This window comes from Neofelis nebulosa, chromosome 4 (genome assembly GCF_028018385.1).
Source record: "Neofelis nebulosa isolate mNeoNeb1 chromosome 4, mNeoNeb1.pri, whole genome shotgun sequence".
NCBI lineage: Eukaryota > Metazoa > Chordata > Mammalia > Carnivora > Felidae > Neofelis > Neofelis nebulosa.
The window spans coordinates 43,090,693-43,114,875 of record NC_080785.1 but is presented as its reverse complement, the minus strand read 5'-3'; the positions used below and the strand labels follow the sequence as shown (position 1 = coordinate 43,114,875).

At 46.3% G+C, this 24,183-nt stretch overlaps 1 protein-coding gene across 4 annotated transcripts in view; it reads left to right on the top strand.

The window, feature by feature from the left end:
• Positions 1–24,183, top strand: part of EEPD1 (endonuclease/exonuclease/phosphatase family domain containing 1) — a 205,027-nt gene that overhangs the window by 80,843 nt on the left and 100,001 nt on the right. For 3 of the 4 annotated variants that reach the window (XM_058724596.1, XM_058724594.1, XM_058724595.1), the window contains one exon: positions 11,887–12,954. In XM_058724596.1, coding sequence (XP_058580579.1) covers positions 12,077–12,954 — 878 coding nt within the window. In that variant the 5' untranslated portion in view covers positions 11,887–12,076. Of the gene's footprint in view, positions 1–10,938; positions 11,422–11,886; positions 12,955–24,183 lie in introns of those variants that run through there. The other variant, XM_058724593.1, reaches the window with a different exon arrangement.

Sequence of the window (24,183 nt, the reverse complement as noted above, 5' to 3'; positions counted from 1 at the left end):
AGGAAAATGGGACCCAGAGAAGTCAACTGACTTCTGCACGGTCACCAAGTTCATTAGTGCCAGAGCCTGGCCATTGACCCAGGTGTCACCAGGGCTACTTAGTCTGTGAGACTCCCCGCAGCATACAGACGTCCAAATTCAGCCTAACATGGTGGTGAGAGACTTACAACCATGAGTGGGAGGAATCCCACTAGATAAGCAGTCATGGTTACTTATGTTTTAAGAGACCACCCATTAATTCCTTTGACAAATATTGATTAAGGTCTAGGCCCTCTTGGAGATGCTTGGGATACAGCAGTGAAGTCAAATTCCGTGTCCTCCAGGGGCTTATATTTTGGTGAGAAAGAGACAGACAATAAATATCTAAGTGAAAAGTGCTACTAAGACAAATAAAGCAAGATAAGAGGGATAGAGAGCAGGCCAGAGCTTTAGGCAACTGTGCCCACCTAGCATTTCCCCAAGAAAAGCTAGTTCTGGGAAACATTCCACATAAAAGGGCAAATAGGTGCTGTTGAACTGTTTCCTTCTGGAGATTCCCTATGCACATTTGTAAATTGAAGGCCCTGAGAAGTCTTGCAATGATGAAACCCATTTCAACTTCTTTACCCTGGCACTTTCCAACTGTGGCACGTACTTTGAAGAATGTCCATGGGACCTCTTGGGCTCTGTATAACGTCTTTTCTATGTACTTTCTGGAAGCTGAATTTCCAACATTTGGGCCTTTAACTTATTCCTCAAAAAAGATGGTAGTTTCTTCCAGATCAATTCACAAACGGGGCACTTATAGCCACCAGAGAGGCAGCATGACGGTGGGAAAGGAGCCCTAGCCTGGGCCCCTCAAGAGAGATTCCCTTCCCAGCAAGTTTCTTGGCCTTTTAGGTCCTCAAAGATAAAATGAGGATCTAGTCTCAGTGCTCTCAGGTCTCCTCTAGCTCCAAAATTCCATAATTTTTTTGGACTGAGATTTTAGGACTGTGGTTGACCTTGGTTATTCGTGTTCCAGATGCTGATCCTGCTGTTCTGGTGTGGAGAAAATGTTTGGTCTCATCTATGCTCAGACTTAAGATCAGTTTGAAGCACTGCTTCTACTGTAAGCTATGTACCAGAGTCATCTGGAGGCTTAACAAATACCCCTACTTAGATCCCACCCCCCAGAGTTTCTGATGGAATTGGTCTGGGGAAGGGCCTGGGCACTAGGATTTTGGCAACTGCCCCCAGGATTCCTAGGTGCTGCCAAGGTTAAGAACCACTGCCTTTATTTAAAACAAATTTTTTTTAATGTTTATTTATTTTTGACAGACAGAGCATGAGTGGGGGAGGGGCAGAGAGAGAGGGAGACACAGAATCTGAAGCAGGCTCCAGGCTCTGAGCTGTCAGCACAGAGCCCTGTGTCAGGCTCAAACTCACAGACCGCGAGATCATGACCTGAGCCAAAGTCAGACGCTCAACTGACTGAGCCACCCAGGCGCCCCAAGAACCACTGTCTTTAAAACAGTTTTCACACTGCAGTCTTTCTTGAACACCTTCATGGTCTATTATCATATCTGAGTACCATCTGGGCACGAAAATATATGACAATATGAACAGTTGTATCTTTTGCTATAAATATGAGATAGCCAAAAAACAAAACCCCCCAAAATGGAAAGCAATATAATTAAGTTCTAGCTAGATACCGGTGCCTGCCAAAATTCTGAGCCTGAGGTCAGCATTTTCTTTATGGACAGAGATGAACAAATATGAGAACATATTTTGGTCGTGGTGGCCCCAAACTGAGAGTTTCTCCTCAACACAACCACAGTGAGGTTTGGAGAAATGAAAAGGGAGAGATTCCCCATTGAGGGGTTTAATATATATAATGTTGTGTCTGGAGTCTCTTAAACTCCTTTTCCTCACCACCGCTAGGTCACACTTTGGGGGATGCTCTTTAAGGTCTTCGAGGTTATTTCTTAAGGAAGTCATTTTTGCGAGTGGGGTTGTGAGGTCAGAGACCAACTTATCAGGGCTTACTTTTCCAATATTGAGGAGAAACATGGTCCCAATATGAGCATCATTGGTAATGGTGAAAGAGAAGAAAAGGTGAGAATCATAAAAGTGCATCGTGAGGTTGAACCTGGCAGGGGGTCAACACTGAGGACCAGCTGTAAGTGAGCCTGGAGGAGAGGAGGGGCAGGTGAGGTGTACCTGTTGTTCCTACGTGTGTGACAGCCTTTTCCCCTAGCTCCTGTCAGCAGTGCTCCCTCGTGCTGGCCCATGGCCCAGCTGAAGGAGCCTCCTCACCCTACCTCCAGAAGTACTAGGGTCCAAGGGTATTTCCATGATTTATCCTAAGGTAGGAAGAGTTGCCTCATTCCCTCTTCTGATTTTGGAGTATTCTATGCTAAGGAGAAGACACATAATTAGGCATTCAGAAATGGAAATAATGGCCTTTACCAAGAAGAATGTTTTATAAACCCTCAAATTTAATAAACAAGAAAGAATTAACTGTTCTGCGAAAAAGTGGAAGTCTGAAACTGGAAATGTTGCTTTTAAGAGGAAGTGAATAAAGCAAATGGGAACTAGAATTCCCAAACGTGGTGATGATACTCACATCACCGTTAAAGATTAATGAATATTATTTTCTATAATAGCAATAATTCCAGATGGGGATGGGAGGGAGGGCAACACGGTGCTTCTGATGGTAAATGTTCCCCATTGTGGTACTGTAAATGAAGCCACCTCGTTCTGTTGGGACTTTGATACAATAACCTCCAGCCAAATGCTCCATAAGAAATAAAATGCTAGTTGGAAAGGCATTTACCATGTCTGGGAAATGACAAAGGCCTTCACTTGTCAGCCATGAAATTAAACAATATATCAGTCAGTAGACTATGAGCTTTCACGGAGAAATTTGATGCAAAGACACACAACCCAGTACTGCCAAAGTTTCATTCCTGCCTTTCAAGCCACTTCCCTGGGAGAAGGCCAAGTCCAGTAAAGGAAGGAGAAATAACACTTCTGAATTCCCTGGAAGTTGTGAATGGAGGTGTCTGTTTTTAACTGGTATTGAGCTCTATTGTGGGGGCTGATGCTAAGCCATTTAGTAAAACCAAAGCAGATGCAGGTTTGCATGTAAAGTTGATTGGAAACTGTCTCCTCCAGTATCTATGTATCTAACCAGAAGAAATAGGCTCCCCTATTTCTATCACCATTTAGTGACCTATCAGCAAACAGATTGGCACATATGCAAACAGACAAATGATACCTAAATGGAGAAATTTTTTTCACAATCTTTTTTATTTAGTTTACTTTCATGGAAATGTTTCTATTAATTCTTTCTAAAAACTTCAATTAAAAAAAAAAAAGCTTACACAACAAAAAATCTGAATAGGCCTACATCTATTAAAGGAATTGAATCAATATTAATCACCCTCCAAAACAAAAGCATCAAGCCCAGATGGATTCACTGGTGAATTCTACCCAACATTTAAGGAAGAAATGATATCAATTTTCTACAATTCCTTCCAGAGGATATAAGTGGAAAGAATGCTTCTTTAACTGATTCTATGAGACCAACATTACCCTAATACCCAAAGCAGACAAAAATTATACTGTTTATGCAAAGGAATACTTCTGTATAGTATTTTGATATTAGTTAAGTTGTGGCATCATTTTGAGATCCATCAGAGTTTAAAGAAAAAAAAAGAATTGAATATTTTAAGCATAGACATTATGAGCTTTTTAAAAACCAAAACTTTTTATAGCTTTTCAAACCAGAAGTAAAGAAGTCACTGAAGCATCCTACGGGTGTTAATTTCTAATAAGGCAAATATCTATGGTTATAATCCACATAAACAAAAACTGTGTTTTTTTTTTTTAATTTTATAATGGTAAAGGTTTTTGTGATAAAAAGTTAGAAAGCCAAGGAGTATCCCTGGCTATGATGGGTCCATTTCTTGTCATGGCTTCATAAGGAGGCATTTTGATAGAATTCTAAGCACCTATATCAATCCATGGCTGGGCCTAGAGTTTTGGTCCTTCTAGTCCTGAGGGATTTTCACCAAGTTAAGTATTTTTCTCTTCAGTTTTTTGTCTATTTTGCTTATTTTTTTTGAAAAATGTTTTCCTCTATTTTTTATCTTTCTTATTTTTTCTTTATTTCTTCATCTAAAAGTTTCTAATTAATCTTTTTGCATTTTCACCGTTTATTTTCTTTTTCATGTTTTCTTATTTTTCTTAAATCTTTTATTTTTCTTATTTTTATTTATTTTTGCCATTTTCTCGTTTTTTTCATTTATTTTTCTAACTTTTATTTTCAATTTTTCTAATTTTTAAACTCTTTTGTTTTTTGAAGTTTTTCTTTATTGTAGGAATGAGTACTGAGCAGAACGTACAATATTCTCTTCTATATGACAGTGGAGTATGAAAACCTCAAGAAGTTCTTCATCCTCAACCCAATCGGGGGGGGGGGGTACTTTAGAGGAAATCATGAAGGTTCTGTAGGTAAACATGGACCATGGAGAGGAACTAATGCCTTACATGGAGCCACTCCCTGACTCCAAGGATCCTGGGCAGACTGACTTGATGGTATCCCAGGGCTACACAATGGGAAGGGATCAAGGACTCATAGATGGGCCAGAAGTATGATGAAGTGATGGTAATCTATGTGCTTCTGGCCTATAAGAGATCTGAGCTGGAGGGCGACACCATCATCCTGAGCCCCATCCTTTGGCTGATCCCACCCACAGCTGCCCTTTAAACTCATCCTGCAAGGTATGGCATCGTGACTCTGCTAACCCAAAGCAGAGGAATTTCAATAAGTCTGCCACTTCCACCTTTAATTCCTACTCTGAGAATAGTCAGAAGAGCAGGACAGAAAATCAGTGGCTTGAGGAGAACCAGGAGTTAGGATGGAAAGTGAGCAGCTCAGGCAAAGCATCTGACAGTCCCCTACTTGGCCTAGAGAGGAGACCACCCCAGCACAGCCCCCAGCATGGCCCTTTGGCCTCCCCTGAACCCATACACCAGCAGCAGTGATGATGTCCTGGATGCAACCAAATTCCCCCAGGGTATATCCTCCAGGAAAGGCCCTCCATACCGGCAGCTTAGACAGTGGTCTGACAAACAGAATTTGCCTGACGGTGTGACCCCATCCTCTGCCTCTAGCAGCAGCCAGGGCTGGCAGGGGGTCATTGGGAAGGATAAAGTTTCACTTTCATCCACACCTGTGTTTGAGGTCAGCCAGAAAGAACTGGCATGAAGCAGAAAGAGTGGAGAAGAGGAAACTTCAGGTGGCCAAAGCAGTGAGATAAACAAGGAAGCATGCTGGGAGGTCAGGCGTGCTCCCTGTACTTTACATGAAGCATGGAGATCACGAGCTCCTTGGAGCCCATCAAGTGTGGGGGATTGGCCAGGTGCTGAACACAAACAGCTGCACTGGGAACTGGACAAGATGTACATGATGCTGTGCGTGTGTGGCCCGCTGAGAGAGGACTTTGTGCACTGGGGGATAGAGAGTATGACCTGCCCAGCCTTCGCTCCCAGGGCTCAGATAAGGGGCTATCTGACACTTCCAAAGCCTTCAAAAGCAGTCTCCAAGATAATGCTGTACCTACAGGATGCCAGGGGCCACCTAGAGGACAAGATGAAAGGCCCCTTTGCCCCACCTGGGTGAACTTCAGAGACGGATGGGACTGTTGCTCTTGGAGCATTTCTCCTCTTCCCTGCTCTTCTCCATCTTGTCTTCCGTGTTCATGGGGGAGGGGAAATAGAGCTGTAGAAATAAACGCGATTATAAAAATGCTAATTTATTTTGTTTAAATACGATAGTTTAACAAAACCACTTTCTTTTTATTGCTACAGCTGTCATACAATACTCATCTACTGTTCTACAAGAGAAGGGCCCTGAAGGTTTCCAAATTCTCCTGTGACCCAACTGAAAAACAAAAACAAAAACAAAAAAACCTCAAACCACTTTCCTTGAGGGAAATCAAAGCCTGGTGAGGTCACCTGAAGAATGGGACAAATGTCAGTGAATTGTAAAGGGAACTACATTTGGAACTATGACATTGGTTTTTCTTGCTGGGAAAACAAGGCCTGAGGGTCACATCTATATGATAAATACTTCTGTGAGGCAACCTTTTCAGTAATTGTAAGCCTATAACAATGACACTCTGGTAGTTCTGTAGGTTGGCTGGGCTCAGCTGGGTTGTTTTCTCTGCTCCTTGTGGTCTCTCCTGGGCTCACTCCTGTGGTTTCATCTAGCTAGTGGCTGGGCTAGGCTGGAAGGTCCTAGAAGGCCTCTCTCACCCATGTGAAGCCTCAGTGCTTATTGAGGGTGGGGATGCCCCCTGTCACAACAGGATAAGCCAGAACTTTCCGATAGCACGGCAGCTGGGTTCTAAGAGGAAACATTCCAGGGAGATCCAATGGGCAAATGCTTATCAAATCCTTGCTTGCCTCTAGTAAATGTCCCCTGGTCAAAGCAAATCACATGGCCAAGCAAATCACATGACAAGTGATCACACAGGGATGAGAGTACTGGGACATATGACTCACTGGGGGCCACCAATGTCACAGTCAACCACATACCGCTGTGTAACAGAGCAGTAGACTCATTTAGAGAACCCAACGGAAATGCTTCTAGTGGCGAGATTCATGGCTGAGTGTCTACACACAGAAGAAGAAATTTGAAGACTGAGGGTATATCCATTGCCACTGTCCATGGGGTCCATCTGGGGGCATTCTGGGCCATCAAACGCTGTGACTCCCAGGGAGGCAGGGTCTGATTTAGAAAGTTCCCATATACTGTCAATGTCTCATGCTTCATCAGTTTGGGAACACACAGAAGCCTACTGTGGTAGAGAGTGACAAATCTGCTGTTGAGGTCATACCAATATTCAGGACAACATCCAGTTTGGCCATTGCGTGAGTGTGGGTGCCAGGATAGCTGTCAGTGGTCTGACTGAACCCCTTGTTGACTAGGAAAATGGGAACTTCTCTGCAAGGGCTGAGGTTTTGTGGGTTGCAGTATCTTTCCTTATTCATCTTTCAGATCTCATCTTCACCTCCCAAGGAAGTCCCCTACACTCAGTTATTTTTAATTTACAGCCGTATCCTCCTCCCCTTCCCTTTATTCTAACATGCTCTGTTCTTATCAATTTAATGTCTGCATTCCTGCTGGCCTCTCTGCTCTGGGAATAGAGAAATCGTGTCTTCCTCATCAACATGTTTCTAGTGCCATGCATGTTGAAATTTTAAATTGAAAACTGCTCTCCCTTCTTCCCTTCCATCACCTCTCCCTTCCCCTGAAGCGCCATTTCCCTTTGAAACTGCTGACTCAGAAGCAGGCCAGCGACCTCCCTCACTCTGTCTCTCTGGCCAAAGCCCCAGGTGAGATCTCTGTTGTAAGGAGCAGTGGCCACGGGACGTGGCACTCAGAGGGGATGATGTGACCCTTGCTCTTTGACATACTCAGGTAACACAGGTGTCAGCCAGGCCCTCACTTCCTGTCCTTCTGACAGTGTCAAATGACACTGGCTCAAACTTCCATTCTTTGTGGAGCAGGACCTCTCTTCCCACCAGCCAAGCTGCCAGTCTCAGTAGGGATTCTTGAAAGTCAGACATGTCACCGGGTCACTCAGGCTGTGAGTTTTGCTTGCAATGAATCCTGGATCTTTCAACTGGCAGCTTCCCACTGGCCCCTTCTCACTATCCCATATCTCTCCAGAGAGACTCAGCTTCTCTACCTTATGTCCCTGATAGCACTCATTCGAGGCCATTACATTTCTTATTAAAGATTCTGGGTGTGGGGGCCCCTGATTGGCTCAGTCAGTAGAGCGTATGACTCTTGACCTCAGGGTCATGAGTTCAAGCCCTATGTTGGGGGTAGAGCCTACTCCAAAAAAAAAAAAAAAAAGATTCAGAGTATAAGTGTGGGGGTTACATTGGAGAATAGCACATTGGATAAAATAGACTGTCAGACATGATTAATCTTTTTTTAAGTTTATTTATTTATTTATTTTGAGAGAGAGCACACGCATGAGCAGGGGAGGGGCAGGGAGAGAGGGAGAGAGAGAGAAGGAATCCCAGGCAGGCTCTGTAGTGTGAGATCACAGCCTGAGCCGGATGCTTAACTGACTGAGCCACCCAGATGCCCTGAGACATTATTAGTCTTAAAGCCTTCAGGTGTCCCCTCTCCTGGGGCCCTGTCTTTAACTGGGACTGTTCACTGGTCTTCTCTTCTGTTGGTTCCAGACTCAACTCCTTCCTGGGTCCCTTTGTTCCCCTTCACCTCCCTCCTCTTCACCCTGGCTCACCTACTCCTTCTCCCAAAATAATCCCATCTTCTTCTTCCTCTTATTTTCCATCTTCTCCTCCTCTTCCTCCTCCTCTTTCTTCTTCTAGTTCAAGCAGCATTTCTTTTTATCTTTTGAGGATTTTTTTTCAGTTTTATCAAGGTGTAATTGAAGTACATTAAACATCACAAAAAGTGTGTGAGTCTCTGTTTTGACATACATACACCCACGAAACCATGACCTCTCAAACATTTCCATCATTCCAACGGTTTCCTTGTGCTCTTTGGCCAGTTTCATCCACTCCTCCATGCATCACAACCCCAAGCAACTGTTGAGCTGCTTTCTCGGTATATAGATTAACTTGTATTTTCTAGAATTTAGTATAAATGGAATCAAGCATCATATTCTCTCACTTTTTTGCCAGGCTTCTTTCATTCAGCGTGATGATTCCAAGATTCTTGTGTGTATTAATTATTTTGTCTTTATGGCCGAGTAGTATTCCATTGTATGGATATGCCACTATTTGTTTATCCATTCACCTACTGGTGGATTTGGGTTGTTTGTGATTTGGGGCTATAACAAACTCCTAGAACATTCACTACACATCTTTGGGTTTCATGCTCTCATTTCTCTTTGGTAAATACCTAAGTGGAGTGGTTTGGTGATCCGGTAGATGAGTGTTGAACTTTTTAGGAAACTGCCTAACTAATTTCCAAAGTGGTTACACTTCCTTTCATTCCCACCATCAGTATCTGAGAGTTTCAGTTGCTCCATACCTCACCAACATGTGGTGTGCAGGTCACTTTCAATTTAGTCATGTTATTGTGGTTTTGTTACTTTGTTTCAACACCCAGGGGTTTAGCTACCTCTTGGCTTCATTTCTACTAAGGGGGAGCATATGCTTCGATTTACAGAGAATAAAACCAGGTTATGCCTGTTGTGCCAGTAAAGTTGTCAGTGCCCCTCTTACCCTCCCATGTGTCCTGGTTTGTATTATAAAATATGTAGTTTCTCTGCTTCTAATCCCACTGGCCGTGCCCCCAGGTTCTTCAAGGCATTCTGCTCAACAAAGACTTTTCCTTCCTCTACAAGGGATTTTCCTGCTTTTCTTGAACATGTTTTTCCTTATCACAACAGGATTTCAGGAGGAAAGGAGTGGCATAATGTAGTTTAGTACTGGGGTTGGGGAGTAGGGTGGCAAGTGAAGGGGATAGAGGGAGGGAGTCAGATTAGGTCCTGATGACATCATTTGAGCTGGATGCAGCCATTCTTGACATAAGCTCTCTTCCTTAGGTTTAGCACATAAGAACCTGGAAATCCCTCCCTCCCTTCTTTTCATCTAAGTTAGTGTGACTGGGATTTCTGTCACTTGCAGTTAAGTCCTGACCCGTATACACAGTAGGGGAATGTGCCTCAGAAAGGCAATAGCATTTTGCCAAGCCCTGGCTGCCTCTTACTTCACATCTGAAGTACTTTGTGCCTTCCCTGAGAGTTACTGTTTTTGCTGACCTAGCCCTGGGAAATTTAAAGCAGGAACATTGGTCACATTGGTTGGGACGAAACTTCAGAGCACACCAAATGCCCAGGGTCAAAGTATTCAAAACCATCACCACATGGTTTGTTTAATCAAATACTCTAGCTCCATGTATCTGCTGTACTTCAGCAGGTTCTTTAATCGTTAACTGAGTTGTCATTTAGTGGTTATGATCCAAGGACTGTTCTGAATTTTGGTAAGCAATCTTCATTTCCAAGCAGCATTTCCTGTCTCTTTAATGACTAGATTTAATACTTATAGAAACATATCGATATATACTCAGAGCGCTATACGTGCCAAAGAGCAACCCTATTAAGTGTTGTGTGCAAACATATCTCTGAATAATCGTGGTGCGTGACCTCTCCTAGCAGCAGGAGTTACTAGCATTGTTTGAGGACATCTCTGTGATCGCAGCGCAAAGGCAATACTCCAGTGAAAGAAAAGAGGAGGCCAGAAGTGGGGGGCAGAAGTAAAAAAGATCCCATTCAGTCCCCTCTGGGAACGTTCTCAGACTTGACCGCAGAGCTGAGCGAGACCCTTGACACGCAGGGGTGCCCTCCCCCCCCCCCCCCCCACAACTTGGAGTGCCCGGACCTTAAGCCACGCCCCAAAGATGATCTAAACTCAGACTGGTGGCCTGGTAGTATTTGCGCCCATGGACGCCTTCTCTTCTTTCGGGCTCCTCCTGCGGAAAAGCAGCTCGGCAGGTCTCGCCTCGGTCAAGACCAAACACTCTCCACCTCACACATTTAGCCTTAAGTCTTTGGTAGTATCTCCACTCAGGAGCTGCAGGCCCCAGGGCAGCCTCCTCAGGACCCGACACTGCAGCAGCGATATCGGCCCCGCCCATTCAGTCCCTAAATCCCGCCTCCGCGCCTCCGTGGCCCGCCCCCTTCCGCCATGGCCCCGCCCCTGCGCTCCCGCATTCCATCTCCACGCCCACGCGTTCGGGGCCCTCCCCCCCGCGCAGCAGGGCCCCGCCTCTCAGATTTGCCGGCCCCGCACTCCACCCTCTCGCGTTCTGGCCCCGCCCCCGCGCTCCGTGGCCCCGCCCCCCGCACTCCAGGGCCCCGCCCCAACGCTCTCTGGTTCCGCTCTCCCGGGCTCTGGTCTGGCGCTCGGCCCCGCCTCCACGTTCCCTCTGGAGTCCCCGGAGGAGTTGCCGCGCTGGGGGAGGCGTGGCCGTGGTGCCGGCGGAGGCGCGGGCCGAGCCGCCAGGACTTTGGCTTTGACACGGACGGCGAACTGGAGCCGTGGCTTTGGTACTCGGCACCGACACGGTCCTGGCGGATCCCGCGTCCGAGTCGGGCGCAGGACTTTTTGCTTCCATCAACGCAACTGCGGCGACGCCGCAAGTCCTGGTGCAGCCTCGGCGGCCGGATTTCACCGCCGCTGCCGCCTCCGCGCAGCCCTGCAGCTCTTGCTGGCTCTGGGAGAGCGACTCTAAGAGTTTCTCCCGCAGAAAGAGCCGGGACGCGCGGCTCGAGGCGGCCCAGCCGCTGACCCACACCTGCGCGGGCACCAGAACTGGAGGCAGGGGGCCCGCGCAGTCCCGGGTTGAGCTCAGGCTTCCGAGCCGCAGGTGGAAGGACGCCCCGGGGGACCAGCGGAGAGGTGGGGCGCGGGGACTTGCGGCGGGTCTGGTGGGGGTCCGTAAACCCCTTCTTGGTGCCTATACTAGTGAGGACGGGATTCCCAAGTTGCAGGTGGTGCTGAATGTCCGGCGGCGGGGTGGGCGTGGGAGATACGCCCTCTCTGCTGCCCGAGCCCTGGTAGGGGCGACCTAAGGGGGGATGGTGGTGAGAGGTGAGTAGAGGCAGGGATCAGAGGTGTGGGCTGATGAGGATAGGTCTCTTTCCAAGAGAAGAAGCTCATAGCCTTTTTGGACCCGAATGTGATAAAAACCAGACCTCTTCAGAGGGAAATCCATACGGGCCAGCCTCGCTGTGTGTTCAGGGGTTCACGGACAGCCATTAGCCTGAGACTCCTGGTTAAGAACTCCTGCTCTAGGTAGGGAATGCTAATGCAAACTGATTAACTGATCCAATCGATTTGTGTGTTTATTAATTTGTTTTCCAGGTGGCCAAGTGAAAGGTACTTTTGGACACCCTGGGCATGGAGATTTAGTGTTTGTCTTTGGTAATCGTTTCATTCCCTGCATCGTGCACCTTTCCTCCTTCTGTGCCTGTAAGGTTTGTTGGGCTTCCTCCCTAGCCAGAGAGTTCTTCTGCGGTGGTGAGGCCTCCCTGGGCCACTGACCCTGGCCGTCATGGGGAGCACCCTGGGCTGCCACCGCTCCATACCGCGGGACCCCTCGGATCTATCCCATAGCCGCAAGTTCAGCGCGGCCTGCAACTTCAGCAACATCCTGGTGAATCAGGAGCGGCTCAACATCAACACGGCCACAGAGGAGGAGCTGATGACCCTGCCTGGTGTGACGCGTGCGGTGGCACGCAGCATCGTGGAGTACCGCGAGTACATTGGTGGCTTCAAAAAGGTGGAGGACCTGGCGCTGGTCAGCGGCGTGGGTGCCACCAAACTGGAGCAGGTCAAATTTGAGATCTGCGTGAGCAGCAAGGGCAGCTCCGCGCAGCACTCTCCCAGTTCCCTGCGGCGGGACCTGCTGGCCGAGCAGCAGCCTCACCACCTCGCCACCACTGTGCCCCTCACCCCACGGGTCAACATCAACACGGCCACCCCTGCTCAGCTCATGAGCATACGAGGCCTCACGGAGAAGATGGCTGTGAGCATCGTGGACTACCGCCGCGAGCATGGGCCCTTCCGCAGCGTTGAGGACCTGGTGAGGATGGGCGGTATCAACGCCGCCTTCCTCGACAGGATCCGGCACCAGGTGTTCGCGGAGCGGTCCAGGCCCCCCTCTACCCACACCAATGGGGGCCTGACCTTCACCGCCAAACCTCACCCCAGCCCAACCTCGCTGAGCCTGCAGAGTGAGGACCTGGACCTCCCGCCAGGGGGGCCCACCCAGATTATCTCCACTCGTCCTTCCGTGGAGGCCTTTGGAGGCACAAGGGATGGGCGGCCGGTGCTGAGGCTGGCCACCTGGAACTTGCAGGGCTGCTCAGTGGAGAAGGCCAACAACCCCGGGGTGCGAGAAGTGGTGTGCATGACACTCCTGGAAAACAGGTGAGGACAGGAACCATGGAGGGGGTGGGGTGTGAAGACAGTTCTTGCGTGGCCTCATCTGTACATGAAAATGAGTGGACTTTTGGGGGGTAGGGAGAGGGCAAGATTATTTAATCAGTGTTCTTGAGGCCCCAGCCAACATTGTCACCTGCAGCTGAGCTCTCTCTCCTGCTCCAGAATTTTCTGAATACAGCTATCTGGGCTTGTGGCCCATGTCTTAAACCTGGCATATCTGAGATCAATTCATAATTTTGGGGTAAGTGGAGATTGTGTTGGTGTTATTGTTCTGGAAAATGTTGTTGGACTTAGAGGACTTCATGGGGTTTACACCAGATCAGACACTCAGAACCTGGGAAGCGTTGCACAGTTTTGCATATGAGAAAGAGCTAGTTGGGATTTTGTTTAAAATGAGACACAAAGTCACTTTTTTTCACCAAATATGCCTATTTATGTGCACAAAATCAACTTAAAAGCCAGGTATTTGCAAACACATACACTCTATATATTCACCAAAATGCTGTGAATGAATCACTCCTCATTCTTTTTCCTTATTTAGCCTGAAGTTGGTGTTCAGGCCCACAACTGCAACCCCAAATGTATGTAACCTCTCCTGTCCCATAGCCAGGAAAGGTCAGGCTGACATGTGGTGACTATTGGCCAGATTTTCCCATTTTGAACCACAGGAGAAGAGACTTGTAGGATGGGCTCTTATCGCAGCGTGTTTACATTATTCACAACACTGCTTTCTGTAGGAGCTTCCATTAACCCCCCCTGTAAAACAAAACAATATTATTGTAGCAGTAACTCCTGCTGTTAGTAAAACAGTGTGGTGTATAATGTAATCAGCTTGGGGAAGGAAAGAAATATCTTTAATGGTCTCTTCTTGGCCAGAAATCCTCTGGTCCTGGTCTTGAGGGATTACGCCCTGCCACCCACCAGACAGACATGTAGTGTGTCTGTGGCCACTAGCTACTTTCCTTTGCACTGGATTGTTGGTGAGCCTGACAGTTCAGTGGCAGCAGTTTAGTGATGCGAAGTGAGTTCTCAGCGGGCAATCACAGTGCATTGTGGCAGAGCATCAGGATAAATGAGTGAGGAGAAAACCAGGTCACACCGTTTCCCTGGCACTGTCCCCGTGGCACACTCTGATCACAGGACTGAGGGATCACGCACCAGGTCAGAGAACTGGACCAGGAGAGCTCCCCAGCACTCTGCCTGCGCTGCTGTGTCCTCTGTTTTGCACTGTAACTCACTCCTTTTGCAAAATCATCTTGTTCACAGGTGAGAACTGGACTTGATGCTGGGTGATATTTATCAGGAATGGCTTGATAGTTGTTTCTCTTCATCCATAGCAACTTGGGTGCATGTATGGGAAAGGGGAAGGGAGGGTAAAGGACGGATGGCTGTTTAATTCTTATCCTCAGTTTTCTTAAGGCTCAATTTGGGGGGATGAATCAAGATCTGAAATTGCCCAGGGGGAGTGACAGATCGGGCAGCTCTTGTCCATTTACTGTGACAGTGGTTTTTAAAGTGTGCTGTCTGGACCAGCATCAGCGTCAGCTACTGACTCAGAAACTCTGGGCTTCTGTGTGTTCATGCATCCTCCTGGTGGTTTCGATGCTCACTGAAGTTTGAGTCCCATTGTACTATGTGCTGGGTGATCAGCTGCCCCCTGGTTTAGTCTGTAAAGCACCACCTCCCCCTTACTGGCTTTTCTGACAAGGCCAGTGAATCCATGCAGAGCCTTCCAGGTATTATGTTTTCTTGGATTGTTCTGATCATCCCTATAGTTGTCCAGCGTACGATGTTCTTTCTGGCCAGAGTTAAAGGGCTTATTCCGCTTTTAGAACAGGTGAATGTGAAGGCTAGGAAATGGGAGAGAGAGCAGGGGACAGCTGGCCTCAGAGAGGGCTCTGCTCTGCAGCGTGGACCTGGGTCAGCCAGGGAAAGCGCTAGCAAGTTGAATCCAGCATGGGGTTAGGGTTTGTCCTAGAAGGATGATGGTTTGTTGAAGACATTTAATTGTTGTCCTCAAGTGAGAGTGCTAGAGCTTACCCAGACCTAGTAGGGTGTAGAAGTAGCCAGGGCGGTGACCTAGGTCCTCGTCACATATCTCACATTTGGCCCCCTGTGTCGTCCTGTGTCTTGGTTTCTTTTGCATGTTCACAATGTGTTCAGAGCGTTCTCGGCACTCGTACCACCTTATTAGCATCTGGTAAACATATAGTAATAGGCTTAGGGCTTGATCCCCCGTAGAGCTGGAGTGGATCCATTTGCCTGTGTGGCTGTCCTAGGGTACCAGAAGATGGCTGGCTGTTCCAGAGTGGCTCACATGTCCTCAGAACAGCAGTGCACATTCTCCAAGGGCTGTGTGTTCATCCTGATTCACAGAAATCTCTCACCATCCAATTGATCCCTTCATTAGCAAGAGGAAATACATTTAGTGTGGGCAAGAATGGATGCAGGAGATTTTCTAGGTGATTCTTATTTTCACACCTGTGTGTGTGTGTGTGTGTGTGTGTGTGTGTGTGTGTGTGTATGTATGTATGTATATATGTGTGTGTGTGTATATATATATATATATACACACACACACATATATACATACATATATATAACACAAGTATTCTGGCTATGTCTTCATAGTGTCTAATGCTTTCATATTCATTTCATTTCCCCATTAACCTTGGATGTAGGTAATGCTTGCTTTTAGCAATGATTCTCCATCTCTGTGTGAGGAAACTAAAACCAAAGAAGTTAAATGACTTGCCTCCATCCCGTAGCTCATTAGTGACTTGGCTGGGACTAGGACCCAGACCTTCTGACTTCAGTCCCGTGCTCTTTGCAAGCGTGCTGTGTTTTGTAAGCAAGCCATGTTGATCCTACCTCTTGTTCAGGCATCCCGCCCTCTGCCCAGTCACGGGCACTTGCTGATTTGTGTGCTAGTCACATTTAAGAAAATAAGTCCATTGTAAGGGCATTTAAAAAACCCATGGCTCCTTTTAAAAAACCTTTTTTGGTGTAAAATTGGTGACATTCCTTAGCCTTTCCAAGCCTCAGTTTTTCCATCTGTTAAATGTAGCTAATGAAAGAAAAAAAAAAAAAAGAACCCTTGAAAAAACATAAGAAAAGAAAAAAATACTTCTTTTGCAAAGGGAATAACTAACTGGCTCTTCATTTTCCTTTCTGTGGGTTTGCTTTAGCAGGTGTGTTTTCTTAGGCCAAAGGGTACCTGTGTGGGACCCTAAAGAGTTAGAGTCCCTTTTTGCCTTGAGATGCTACTGCTGGGTGGACAAGAATGTGTGAGTAATAAGAAACCGTGTTTTGCAGGAAACTGAGGTAGGACAGCTGAAAACTAGATAATCATCCAGTCACCAGTAGCCTTCAGGGACATCACCCTATGGCACAGAACAGATGGGTTTCATCAGATTCCTTTGCCAAATCTCAGTCTTGGGCAATATTTTCCCTTGTTCGGTGTTTATGGAGCAAGGCAGAAAGAGGAATACTTCCGCTGAACATCCTTACAAAATCTGGTGGCAGTCCACATATGGAATGAAGATTAATTTTTAATTTTTGGTTTTTGCTGAGTAGTTGTCCTATTTTGAAAAGTCCCTTTGGTTTGTGAAAGTATAAGCCCTGGAGGCGCTGACTTTGGTAATCTCCAAAAAAAAATTAATTAATAAATAAAGAGATTTAATATCCCACTGCACACTGGGGCGCCTGGGTGGCTCATGTGTTTGAGTGTCTGACTTCAGCTCAGGTCATGATCTCACGGTCTGGGGGTTTGAGCCCCACGTCAGGCTCTGGGCTGACAGCTCAGAGCCTGGAGCCTGCTTTGGATTCTGAGTCTCCCTCTGTCTCTTTGCCCCTCCCCCACTTGTGCACACATGCATGCCCTCTCTCTGTCTCTGTCTCTCTCTCTCTCTGTCAAAAAAGAAATAAACATTAAGAAAATATCCCACTTGCACATTCTCCCCATGGCCTCTATCAGAAAGGAACATGTCAAAGTCTTCGGCCTTATAATGGTCTTAGTCTGTTTTCTTGCTACATGTCTGTCTGCAGTATCCAAGCACAAGGTGAATTAGTGCCTGGCAACATGTACTGATTGTGAGAAATGGGATTTTAGTTGATCTGACTTGATTAGTAAGATCAATATAGACACAAGCCATCTTGTCATTTGATTCATTCATTGAAAAATACGTATTGAGTAGCTGCTGTGTACATGCATATGCTAAATCCAGGAATCAGCCTGGCCTATTATTTAACACAGTTAAGTAAATGTGAATCAGCTTGTGTGGCTCAGCCTCAGAATAGTCTGAGAAACCCAGATTTTGGGGGGAAAGTGACTGACTGTGATTGATTTCTGGTTATGTTTTTCCTGTATGAATAATGGGCTGATCCTGGGAGATTGAAGGGTGGGGAGATGCAGCCGGACATAACGTCTGGGGCGAAATGCCCAGCAGTTCTCTTGCAGTAGAAATTAGGAGAACTGTTTTGACTATGGAAACCGAGGCTCAGAGAGATTAAATAGCGTCTGTGTGGCCTTCAGAAATGTTGATCGGAGTCAGGATTTGAAGCCAGGCGTTTGTCTGATTTTCGAGTGGGGAGTGTGAGTGTCTCTTCCCAAACACCATGTCCTTTCACTGACCCCTGGCACACCTGCTTTTTCCTCTCCGTCTTGGGTCTTAGGCTGGCCAGGCATCAGGGCTTCACCTAGACTCCTAGGACCATGTCAAACCTCCCGAGGCCTCTGCTCCCTTCCTGTTTTTGTTCCTCTGAAGGACAGGGCTTATGGCCAGAGGTAGAGCAATCCGGAGGGCGTCAGGGCCTCTCCACCCGGCCCCTCAACTCTGAGTCTGTGACCTTGGCTCAACTCCAAGGTAGAGTTCCGGTTTTGTGAGCCAACGAGCTCTGGGTGGTTTCCAGAGGGAAAGGTGGTCAGTAACAAGACTGCTGTGTATTAATAAGAGAAGATAGTGTGAATGAAGGGAAATCCTGGTGTGTGCACCATGCAGACTTTATTTCACCAAAGGGGAAGATGTTAGTTTATCTTCCAAGAAAGATGGGCCCATTTGGGATCTGATTTTGGAGGCTTGATAGTATTGCTTCTCCCAAGGGATATTCATTCCTTTCTTATCTGTTCATTCGGCAGATATTTTTTGAGCTCTTACCAGGGTACTAGGTTCTGTGTCCGACTCCTAATAACAAGACACGGTCCCTGCTCTCATGGAGCTTCCATGTAAGGTGGGGAAATGGACAAGTCAATGCATAGTAGATAATTACAGATAGTGGTAAATGCTGAGGAGGATGGTGGCCAGTTGAAGAGAAGCCTGCTGAGGTGGATGGGGGTCAAGGAAGCCCTCAGCTAAAGCTGATGGATGAGAAGGAGGCATAGGAAAAGTTGGGCGAAAGGGTACTCCCCTAGAGGGACCAGCAAGTGCAAAGGCCCTGAGAATGCTTGCTCCAGACAGAAACCAGAGTTCTGGGAGCAGTGGGTGGCTGGGGGTGCAGGGGGAGGCAGGGTCAGATGGGTGGGGCCTCCAGGGCTCTTATTTTCCCAGGAGGAGGCCACAGAAGATTAGAAGCAGAGGTTGGTGACTTAACCTGTTACCAGCCTGTTCTAGCTGCTGGGGTTGGGGGAGGCACTTGGAGCAGGTCCTGGAAGGTGGGTAGTGGGTACAGATTGAGAAAGTTAGATTTCAGAAGAAAGGCTACAGAGGATAGTGAGTGGGAGAAGGGAGAGTGGGGTGGAGATGAGAGCATCCTTTAGTGGCAAAGACTGGAAAGCCTTGCGTGTATTCAAGATGTTGTGGGGATTAACCATGTGGATCCCTAGAAAACAGGCTCAGAGGTGAGGAATCCCGGGCTAGCTCACACACCTCTATGTTGTGTTGACATGATGCAACTTGCCGGCCTCACCCCTCCCCTCTATTCTTGCCTCACTCTGGACAAGTACACAGTGCTCCTTCTGGACAAGGCGGGTCTCAGTCCATAGTGGATATAGGAAGAGGTCTTGTGGTCTGTCCTCTGTTCAGACCAGGTGTCTAATGGGGCCACTTTCTTTTTACTATCAATTATACATGTAACAAGGGCATATTTGGCGGGTTTTGGGTAGCTATTTGTATTAAGAGACATTTAAATGAGTTTAATTCAATATTGATTGAGCACCTACTCCTTGTCTCTTCCCCAGTTGGGTTGGGGACACAGGGAGAGCCTACCCTGTCATCAAGCCTACCCTCACAGTCTTACAAGGGGATGCATTCACTGGCACTTACCAGGGTGCCACGTGCTAGAAGGGAGGAGGTGAAACTTAATCACAGGGATCTGGTACCTGTCTGCTGGGCTCTGGAGGTATGTGAAGTCCTCAGTAGAGAGGAAAGATGAGGGGATAGAACCAAGGCAGGTGGTTGGGAGGGAGGGTGGTTGAGAGGAGGGTGGGATCTGAGGTGTAAGAGCGTCATGGCCCTCAGGGTGAAAGTCAGCAGCCACCCCCCCCCCCCCAACAGTTCCTGACACTCAGGGGTCCAGGCTGGCTCACTGCCCAGGCTTGTAATCTGAAATATTCAGGCGGGGAACACAGCAGGTTTCCATGAACGGTGCCTCACAGCAGAGAATCGTATTGAGGTATGTGTTATTTGCAGCATGTTATTTTTATCTCAAAATTCCCCTACTTTACAAAAAGATTTTATCTCAGAATTCCTTAATAACGGTCTCTGCCAATAACAAAATGATGCGTTTCATTCAAATTTGATGTGCTCATCACAGACACCCGGTCTGAGTGCAGGGATGAACAGTTGAGTGGCAATTTCACACCAGTGACTGCCAGCATCGAAACATCCCACAGATGCCACAAAGATGCCCTGCTCTGCTTTCAGGCACGTGGTCCTCAACAAATACTTAGGAGGCTCGGAAGCTCCCTGACTCTGTTGCCTGTGACTGTACATAGGTGTGGTCTGGACAACAGCTCTTATTGTAATATTTGGATTGACAGCTGTCAAACAGCCAGATAGGAACCCTGGGAAGGTATGCTCAGAGTAAACATTTCATTTTAAAGACAAGGCTTGAATTCTTCCACCAAACTCCTGGGTAGAGAAACCCTGGGTTTTCTTTACTGAGCACAGATCCCTGCCTGTGTTGCTTTGTCATTTGTTTCCAGCAGCCCTGTTTCCTGGGAATTCTATTTTGGCTCAGCCATTACCTGATTCAGCTGTTAAGTTGGGCCTTCAATGGTTTTATCTAGAGGCCACCATAAACTCCTGAAACACAGTGGTTCAGCCAAGAGAATATTGTTGCCGCATTGAAGGCTGTGTGCATTTTGAGTGTGGTTTTATCACGTTCCAGGGATCTGAATCCTGTTTGCTCACCCAGAAGTCAGTGAGTGAAATCTGTACTTTATCTTTCTCAGCCTGTGCTAAAAAAACACAGTACCTTTTCAAAAAAAAATTTTTATGTTTATTTATTTTTGAGAGAGAGAGCGAGTGAGCGCGGGGAGGAGCAGAGAGATAGGGACACACGGAATCCGAAGCAGGCTTCAAGCTCTGAGCTCCAATGCAGGGCTCGAACTCGTGCACTGCAAGATCATGACCTGAGTCGAAGTGGGACACTTAACTGACTGAGCCACCCAGACACCCTCACGATGTCTTTTAAAGCAGGAGATCTCATCGGATGGATTGTTGTGGGTTGTTTTGTTTTGTTTTTGGACTGTTGTTTTTAAAAATACTGATCCAATACTCTGTTAAAAAAATGTAACTTCAGAATAGATTTTCACTGAGCAAATCTAGTCTGACTTAAAATTTTTTGCAGTATTCTTTTAATTAAGTGGCGAAAAAGTAAGCATTTTAGTGGCCTCGAAGTACCATGAGTGGCATTAGGCCGTGGACTCTTCTGCCAGTAGACCCAGGGCGCTGACCTTCTGTGCTTGGCGGGCAGCCTCTGCAATGTCAGGTCACTGTGTCACGTTACCGGTCAGTTCTTTGCAAAGTGGTTCCCCATTGTTTTTAATTTGAAGACTCGTTGTTTTTTGTTTTTAAAAAACAGCAAAATACTGCATGTCCCTCCTATCACCCAGTGATGGCCGTACTTAGTGTCCATGTGGTAGTGGTCATTGTACCAAGAACAGAAACAATGATAACTAACGCTGACGACTCCTGGGACTGAGGTCACAAATGGGTATCATCACTAGCCCTCTTGTATAGATATAGAGAGGTGATTCAGAGAAGCTGAGTGATTTTTTTCCAAGATCATACAGCTTTTAAGTGGTAGAGCTTGGATTATAACCCAAGAAATTAGACTCTAAAGTTTAATGATAAAAATGAGTCTGAGTTCACTAATGCTTTTCCATGTACCTGTATTTCATTCATTGCCCTAGCCTGCCTGCCTGCATCCTAGACTAGACGTTCTCCTTCACCAACTTGGTTTGAATTCCCTAGGTCATGATCTTTCATAAATATGCTGATCTATAATGATACCTGTGTGTGTCTCTTATATTTGTTTCTTCAGAGTGGAGCAAGGATATTTGCAAAGCAATCTGAGTGCAGGATACTGTATTTTTATGACTTTTCAGTCTTTAACAGTTGTCTTGCCCACACCTATTATGACAACAGTTTCTTTAAACGACTTGCTCTTATGCAAGCTTCCCAAGCATTTGTCTTAGTTTTCTTAGAAACCACTTCTCTTTCTGCTTACACCCCTGTGTCATCAGTTGATGTCACATTTTAGAAGACCACAGTAACACATACAGCTGACATAAACAAATCTGGGGACGGATACAGCTGACCCTGGGTAAACACATGATGCACAGTTGATCTAGCCAGGAGTACTCCATGTGCCATGGGCATCCGTCCCTTGGCATGTTTTCCAAAGGGACTAAGGATAGTCTGGTGGGTCCCCTCGAGTAGAAGTTGGTTAGGAGAATACCTGTGCTGTTTTAAAAAATACTGGTATCTGGGCACCTGGGCCCAAGGTATATTATTTATGTAGCCTAGAGACAATATTTGCACTGTATGTATACTGCAAATCTCTGGCAGTGACTACAGGTTGTTACTGACCCACTATTCTTTTCTCTAGAAGATGGACTCAAAAATTGTTACTAGTTATAAGGTCAAGGGCTCATTATCCCCAAACTCCCACACCCCCCAAAACTCTCTTGCAACTTTTAGAAATAAAATAGGTGAAGAAGTAATGAGCTTCTTTTTTTTTTTGACTTAAGACCTGTACTAGTCAGCATTTTCTTCTGTGACATAGATGGGCTACTTATGAAATTCATGAATAACAGCAAGCTGGGAGGGATTTAAGCAAATGGACTGGGTAGATAAAGTATCTTATAAAGTAAAAAAAAAAAAAAAAAAAGTACCTTATAAAGCTAAATACATGTCCATACATGTGAACCGTTGAGAGACCGTTGTCTTGCTGTACCCACGTGCTGACTTCAGTTAAATGCCAGGCAAGACTGTTTGGGGTTGACTTGTAATCTTCAATTATGTTACTATTAATGCTTCCGACATTTCTAATAAAAATGCAAGTAGTTGTTAGGTATCGTTAGAACTTCAACTTAGAAGTTGCTTCTGTCTTTTAAACTCTTGACTAAATTTAATTGAAGAGCTTCTGAGATTGTGAGATGGTTGTTCAAAATGTAAGCCATTCTCAACCGTTTATCAAATCTTTGAAAATCAGGCATTTCTTGTCACTGATCTACCAAAACAAGGTATAGAAATAAACTAGGTGATGGGAACTCCCCTCTACTTGCTAGATGGGGTACTGCCCGATTCACAGATAGATAGATCTTCAGGAAAAAAAGAGAAATAAATTGGATGGAGAGTGAGAGGTGATGACAAGATCACCCATAACCCCCGATTTCAAATGCAATGTTTGCATTCATCAAAGCAGCTGCAGTGTTTTTATGATTGGTTGAATAGGTAAAGGTTATCCATTTAGATGTATACATTTCTTCTAAATCACGATGATCTCTTCCAATCCTGAGGCTGTTTCCACAGAGAGGGAAAGTGATCACCATTTCTGCCAAATGTGCCCTTCAATTCCGAGAAGAAAAAGTGGTTGTTCCTATGTGTATTGGTTTGCGAGGGCTGTCCTAACAAACTACCACAGACTGGGTGGCCTAAACAACTGAAATTTACTTTCTCCCTATTCGGGAGGTTGTAAGTCCAAAATCAAGGTGTTGGCAGGTTTTTACTTACCCCCTGAGGTCTTTCTCTTTGGTTTGTAGATGACACCATGTTCTGACTGTGTCTCAAAGGGTCATCCCTCCGTACCTGTGTGTGTCCAAATTTCCTCTTCTTATAAGGATGCCAGCCATATTGGATTGGGGCCACGCTAATGGGCCTCTTGTATCTTAATTACTTCTTTAAAGACCCTGCTTCTAAATACAGTCACATTCTGAGGTGCTGGGCGTTAGCATTTCAGCGTATGACTTGTGGAGACACAATTCAGCCTATTACAACACAATGATGTAAGATATATTGCCCAGGGATTCCTTCTTGGCTATTTGTGAGGAATCCGCACCTCTGGGTTTTTCCTGGAGAGATGATGATTCAAGGTAGTTGTTTAACCATTTAAATGCTAGAGATCATTGTATTAGAGTTTCCCGATGACAGTCTGCTCGATTAGAGAGATGGCTTTCTTGCCAGCCACAGTCAGCATGGATCAGCTCCTATGGGCTGTGATCTTTCTCTCTTTGCAACTTGCCAATGCTTGGTTTTCTCCTGAAACGTAGCAGTGACCTGAAACCCTTTACCCACCCTACCGAGGCAGCAGCTCCACTTTGCCGAGTTCCTTGTTTGCCCTTGGCCCGTGAGTTTACCCCTTAGAATGTAGCGCCCTTTAGAATTGTTGAGGAAAGGTGAGATTCAGAGGGACCACCGTGAAGCCAACTCAGGTTCAGCTCTCCTTGGCTTGTGTTGTTAAGTGCTGCAGCTGTGGACCCCCCTGGCTCATGTTTCCCTCCAAAGTGGCCATTCTGTTGTAGTTGCCCGTGTGATGCTATCTGCACACCTGGACTATATGAACAGCCTGCTTTCAGCACAGTAACAATCAGGAATTTGTGGAAAGAAGAGACCACCCCTGACATTTATTGACCTATTTACTTTGCCCCAAGTGTGATTGCTAAGCCTTTTACCTTCACACCATCCCAGTGAGGTAGGTAGAGTGTCCCCATCTTACATATAAGGAAATGTATCTTAAGGAATTGAAGTAAACTTGCTTAAGGCCAAATGG